Below are 6,713 nucleotides of genomic sequence, written 5' to 3' on the forward strand. Positions count from 1 at the left end.
GGCCTATGTTGGAAGCTTTCCACAGATTTTCTGGAGTTTCTAGGATATATTATCAATTCCGAAGGACCTAGACTCTCTCATCATTCTGTCATATTTCCTGTCAATTTCACCTGGCTCATTACTACTCCATAATTAGGAATATTTTGTAATTTTTTAAATTAAATCCGAAGGGCTTAACTGGAGGACTAACTGAAATTCTGTGCTATTCACATTTCTTCTTTAAATGCTATGTGACAAACAAAAGGTGCAAAAGTTGTAGAGAGAGACCTCTGAGAAATACTGTATTATTTCTCCACACCTCAGGAGCATAATTGCCAAGCTCTGCCTGTAAAGCCAAAGCGCCGAGTTTCAGGGCAGTCTCATCACTGCAATATAATCGTTCCTCCAAAATATCTTTACGAAGCTGCAGGTAAAACTGATGCCTTGTCAAGCCGTGCCTGGAATAGAAAAGGGTTTAGGAACTCAGGAGGAGCTTTGAATGGTATCCCTATATGTTACTGGTTTTCCTTCAGTCAGCAGAATTATCCACTTACTGAATAACATTAAAGTGGTTGACAAAGAATTTTATCCTTAGAAAGAGTGTGAAATTAATGATGGACATTTTCTTCTTGGGTTGGTCATTCCAGCCATCTGGGGCCACTTTGTAGAGTTTGGTCTCCTCATCCAAAAAGAAGAATTCTTTACCTGAAATGAGAATTTTGGGTTCTGTGATAAACCTGGATGTACTTCAGCAGCTCAAAGTTCTGTGGTTCTCATAGAGTGCATCACTAGCAATAAAAAATAAAATGGATTGGGGATGTCAGCTGAGATTTACTCCTCTGTGTCATGATTTAACTTATTGCTCCTTTGATGAAGAACTTAGGACAGTATGTAATTTTGGATTACAAATGTTAGATGCTGGATTAGTATGGTATCTGTGAAATCACTCAAGGATTCATGGGGCTTGCATTCTGCTCACCATTCAGGTTCTGCACCCCATTGTAATCCTCATGCCCTACACACAAGGTGTGCTTTTTCCCAGTGCCTCAGCTGTGCCTGTCATCAGAAGTGGACTAGAGAGATGTGGGTCTGGTACATGACATAGCTGAACCTGTACTCCCACTTATGTCTAGGAATAAATACAGGCAGCCTTTCTCAGTGCAGTACTTCCTGGAATTTCTGCCAGAACTGCATGGTTCAGTATTATTTGAGTACAACTCTGGGACACAGCCTTTTCTTCCTGGGAATATCAGCCAGTACATGTTGTATGGCTGTGCTGATGCACAGTCCTAGGGTAGACATGCTTTACATCAGTGCAGTACAGTTCAAACCAACATACCTTACTTTTGCACAAGCTTTGTATCTGCTTCCACCTGAGGATCTTAAAGGATCTCACTGGAATTCATTGATAAAGTGACCACAGAGACACTGAGGGACAGAGCTGTCACTGTACTTAACTGTCTCATTACCTTTCAGGTAAGCCAAGCCAAAGTAGAAATGTTCCACCAAGTTTGCATATGCCACCACGGTGTTGAAAACATCTCTTGCCTTGGTCTTGATGTCACATTGCACCTCAAGGCACTGCCCATTGAGTAGAATCACATTGAGATCTCTTTGGGACAAATAGGATTTCCCTTTTTTAGTCTAAGAACACACAAGAAAGAATGAAGAATGAGTGCCAAGTACAAGCAATGCAAGTTCCACAGCATTTTATTACTGAGGCTCACTAGTTGCCTGTCTCTATACAACCTGATGGAATTGGTCACAACACCATGCTATTTTCTGCCTCCCTTCTCATAAATTAATACCACAAACATTTCTAATTTTTTTAAAACCCAGAGAATCACAATCAGCTGATCATACTTGAACTCTCCAGTCACCAGGGTTATTCTAGATTGGGGGCTAATTCCAAATTCCCTTTACCCTCATTTTTACTGCTCTCTGCTGTCAACTTTCTACCTCATCTTAGTGAAAGGTAAAGTATGCAAGCTGGAGAAGTCCCATACATTGGCACTAGATTTCATATTGTATATTTGCTGTATAGTCTTTGTCTCAAAAGCCTTGGGCTAAAGTGAGCATTTTTAGCTGAGAAGGATAAATTAAGCTTTTTTTGCATGCACAGAAATAACTAAATAGCACTGAGAATTAAATCACCTCCTTTCAAGTCTCAATACCTCTGCAGGAACCCTAACTTGTTTTGAGAGGAGGGCATGGAAAGAATACTGGGTTGAGACTCAGATGGTACTTACAAAGAGCCCTAATTAAAATGTCACTAGATTAGTTCTAAATTCTTAATGTTAATACTTACCACGATTGATCCAGGCAGCTGTAAGGTCACTGGTGGTTCACTAGACAAAATAATAAATTCTGGACCTGAAAACTGCAAGGACACAATTTAGAAATTTAGTAAATATCTCCTTAATGGAATGAAGATCTGTCATAGGTTAGCAAGCGTAGTCCCGGAAGGGACGTCCTTGCTAAGGGGTGCTTACAGTTTCCTCTGGGAACTGACAGAACCTATCAGCTGGCCAGTTTGAATATGGACAATTCTCTAAGCCACTTAAAGTTGTGATCACCTCTGTGATCCACATTTAAGAATAGGCAAACTCCCCCTCCAAGCTCTCTCTCGTTTCCGGCGCTGGGACAGGCGGCTGCGGGCCCTGTGTGGGGGCCAGCGGGCCCGGCCAGGCCCTGCTTGGGCCAGGCCGGGCCGGGCCACGGCCATCCTGAAGCCATGGACCTGTTCCAGCCGTGGAACCCCCCCCACTGCCTTGCCGTGGGCAGCCGGAGCGGCTCGGCTCTCCCCCCTCTCCACTGCGATAAGAAAAATACAGCATTCCAGCTGCAAAGCTGCAAGGCCGAGGTGAGATTAACCCTTTTTATTGCTGTGAAGAGCTGAAAACCTGAGGGAAGAGAGAGAGGAGATGCTTAAAGCTGAAAGTCTGTTGTGAAGCTATGATATATCAGAGTATCCTGTTGTAATTTCATGAAGATATGGGGGGTGGAGTGTTCAACTCGTGAGCAAAAGCACCTGCGCTGAGATAGGCAGATGCTGACGCAGCTGTAATTTCATGAGAAGTTTGGACAGGGAGAGATGAACCAGATGAGGACTTTTGCTCCAAACGGGAAAGGAGAAAACCTCAGTCCGTAGAGATGAACCAGATGAGGACTTTTGCTCCAAATGGGAAAGGAGAAAACCTCAGTTCCTAGAGATGCTCCCAGAGATAGTCCTAACGATGAAGATGATGAAGACCTTTTGCTCCCAGGGAAGGAGAAGGGCCTCTGTTTTTGTTTCTGAACGGCTCAACCTTAAAATTGTACCCCAGAAAACTTCAAGAGTGGACCCTCGAAGGCAGTTGCGGGAAAAGCTGCAAGTCGGGGGAAAGGACTCACACGCAGGCAGAGAGACTCCTCTTCCTAAATGGACTGAACAATATTTGGAAGTGGGTGGCTGTCTCGTTGTGATAATGTTTTCATAGCATGAGCAAGAAGAGACTTCTCTTTCTAAATGGACTGAACAAGGTTATTATGGAAGTGGTAAACAGACTGAACATCTTAAGGGTTGTCTTTTCACATTGTCAGTGGGAGAAGGGAGGAAGGTGGGGGGAGGAGGAGAGTTCTGAAGGTGGTATAATTTTTTTTCCTTCTTCTTTTAGGTCTGTTAATAAACTTCTTTATATTCTTTCAAGTTTGGTGCCTGTTTTGCATTTCTCCTAACTCTTATCTCACAGCAGATAAACAGTAATGAGTATTTTGGACCAAACCACTACACTAAATTGGTGTTTCCGCCCGGTTACAAACCGAACCCGCGACAAGATCCTAAACACAAGTATCAATGAAACCCATTGCTGTTGATCTGTGTGCTAGACCTAATTGACTTCAGTGTCTAACAAGGTGCAAATGCTGATTGAACACTTCTCTTTGTTTATGGTATCTCCTGTGTGGACTCTCCAGGGTCCAAGTAGGGGTAAGCTCATGCTGAAGACTTTTCTTTGGTAAAGGCACTTAATCAAGATCCATTTCCTTTGCAAGGCACCTATTTTCATGACACTTACAGAAACTTGATTTATTCTGAGACCTTTTCTTATTTGATTCCCAAATTACTCTGGGGACAGTCACAGACATGTAAGCACGTACATACACATCGCTGTGATTGCATTACCCCAGCTTCCCTAGGAACCAGACTGAAATGCAGAGCTGCTTTCTTCCCCATAATAAAGGCTGACTGATGGTTCTTCTTAGTAGACATCATATTCTTTTGTTTTAACTTAAAAAAAGTCAACATGTTTTTTTTAAGATCTTTTTTTTCTTGCTGAGCATCCACCTCAACTAATTTTATATATTGGGTTTTCAACAGTTACATCTATGCTTTTAGATCCCTTAAGCAGACAGAAATAATTAAACATCTTCAAGTGATAAGATGTGAATCCTTACAGTCATTCACCATGCCTTAGTAACTTGAACCATTTTGATTTTTAAAAAAATTTAGGATTTATTTAATTATAACACTACTGTCCTACCAATAGACAATACAGTTTTGTATCACATTAGAGGGACTAGCACTGTGTTGTAAAAGTTGCTGAACTCCTTCTGAGAAATGCCATTATTATCCCCACAAAAATCATAATAATAAAATTTTAAACCAAATGTATATGAGAAAAGATAATTTTCCAAAGTATCTAACTGAAGCTCTTGACCAAATATCTGTCACTGGTCAGTGTTGAGCTTCTGAACTGGGAAGAGGTGAAAGGGCTCATCAACCTGAAACCTGTCCCTGCTTCTTCCACAACAGAAAGCTCCATAGGAAGGATCATGGTGGTGTTTTCTGTGATTCAGTTATTTCTGAATTTTTGCAATCCAACTTTTAAGGAAACATTATCCTTTCCATGTAACGGAGTCCTACCACAGCCTAGCAACTAGAAATAGTCAATTAGGTGAACTTTTGGTTGAGCACATTCACTGCCAGCCTATGCTTTCTGTCCAGACATACTATAAAAAAAATTTAAGTCCTCTGAACACCATTGGCTGTCAAATGTTTGGGTTAAGTGTCTCTGTAAATTTTTTTGCTGTTCTGAAGCTGATGTCAAAGTGGTTGGTGAAAACAGTCCATATGGTGTTTGATGCTTGCAGAAATCACATATGTAGGTCAGAGAGGGTTCAGTTACCAGCTTTTGCATAGTCTTTATTGACAATAGCTTTCACTGCCTTCAGTTCTGATATCACAACTGATCATGCCTAATTTGGAGTCTGTCAATTTAGAATACTCATCTAATAAGATGACTTAGTAGGTAATATGTACATCACTGTCAAACAAAAATTAGATGACAGGCTTCTCTTTAGTGATATTTACATTTTGAAATCAGCTTATATGTTTTTCATTATTCACCTTTTCCTTCCTGTGGAACAAACATTTCTGTGATGCAGCAGCTGCTGAGTAGTCCTTTGCAGACACAGAGAAGGTGGAGCCCAAGCTTAGCAGGTTCTGTTGGCTGCTCTTCTGCGTTCCACCAGGGATTTCTTCTACAGCACTCACTGACCTTCAAAGGAAGTGTCACCATGAGCAAAATATGTAACATGCAATCAACACAACACTGACTTGAGGACAGAGAGCTTAAGGTACAGTAACTGGAATACTATGAAGTCCAGGGCAATGTCTGTTATAAACTCCTAAATGTTTCTTTGCAGAAAAAGAGAACGAATTTAACAGGAATAATATTACTGATGCCCTTTATAAATAAATGTAAACTCTGTTTCTTTTTTTCATTTGGTGAGCCAGATCTTGCTGGTTTAAGTTTGGTGAAGCAAACAGGCAAAGAATTTCAGAAAACCTTAACATTTGTTGTTACATAATTCAGAGTTTTCCAGGAATGGAAATTTGAATTATTTGAATACTAATTCATTAGAATAAATTAATGTCCTAGGGAACTGAGGGAATTTTCAATTTAATTAAGAAAGAGGTGTGTGAAATCTCAGATCAGAAAGCTGTCTTTGTTTTAAAACTATTAAAACTATAGTTTTAATGCAGAAAGTAATGGTGTTTTCCATGTGAGCAGATGTGTGTCCTTAGAACAAACTTCACATATACTATGTACTTAGTAAAGAAAGAATGATTATATGGTTCAGAAGGAGAGGTTTTGTTGAGGAGGATTTTTATTAATAACATTTTTTAACAAATGCTAAAGACACATGGAAGCTTTTTCATTATCCCAAAGTTTCATCCTTTTCTTTTGCATGTTGCAGATTTGCTTCAGGAGACTATTCAAGGAATTTCTAAAAAATTTTAACAAATTAACGGGAGTAGTTTCTCATCTCTTCTGTCTGGTGTCCAATGACAGGGAACATGGAAATGGTTCAAAGATGGGGTTCAGAGATGATGTTAGGAACCATTTCTTCACTTAAAGGGGGCCAAACACTGGAACAATCTTCCTAGAGAGATGGTCACTGGTCCAAGCCTGTCAGTTTTTAAGAGGCATTTGGACTTGCCCTTAATAACATGCTTTAACTTTTGGTCAGCCCTGAAGTGGTCAGGCAGTTGGACTAGATGATTATTGTGAGTCTCTCCCAACGGAACTCTTCTCTTTTCTCTCTTCTCTTCTCTTCTCTTCTTCTCTTTTCTCTTCTCTTCTCTTCTCTTCTCTTCTCTTCTCTTCTCTTCTCTTCTCTTCTCTTCTCTTCTCTCCTCTCCTCTCCTCTCCTCTCCTCTCCTCTCCTCTCCTCTCCTCTCCTCTCCTCTC

The 6,713-nt window shown here is 40.6% G+C and overlaps 2 protein-coding genes across 9 annotated transcripts in view; one reads left to right on the top strand and one right to left on the bottom strand.

Annotated features, from left to right (window-relative positions):
* MAPK8 (mitogen-activated protein kinase 8) overlaps positions 1 to 6,713 on the top strand; it is a 183,927-nt gene that overhangs the window by 99,735 nt on the left and 77,479 nt on the right. The window lies entirely within an intron of this gene.
* The window catches only part of FRMPD2 (FERM and PDZ domain containing 2), a 71,414-nt gene that overhangs the window by 41,176 nt on the left and 23,525 nt on the right, over positions 1 to 6,713 (bottom strand). For all 6 annotated transcript variants that reach the window (XM_042018827.1, XM_042018828.1, XM_042018829.1 and 3 more), the window contains exons 9-13: positions 5,366 to 5,516; positions 2,288 to 2,359; positions 1,449 to 1,623; positions 534 to 684; positions 299 to 437 (exon numbers count right to left, since the gene is read on the bottom strand). In XM_042018827.1, the coding sequence (XP_041874761.1) occupies positions 299 to 437; positions 534 to 684; positions 1,449 to 1,623; positions 2,288 to 2,359; positions 5,366 to 5,516 (688 nt within the window). The remainder of the gene's footprint in view (positions 1 to 298; positions 438 to 533; positions 685 to 1,448; positions 1,624 to 2,287; positions 2,360 to 5,365; positions 5,517 to 6,713) is intronic.

Source organism: Corvus kubaryi, unplaced genomic scaffold, assembly GCF_017639235.1.
Source record: "Corvus kubaryi isolate FWS band 111438036 unplaced genomic scaffold, C.kubaryi_AGA036_p1.0 138, whole genome shotgun sequence".
Taxonomy (NCBI): domain Eukaryota; kingdom Metazoa; phylum Chordata; class Aves; order Passeriformes; family Corvidae; genus Corvus; species Corvus kubaryi.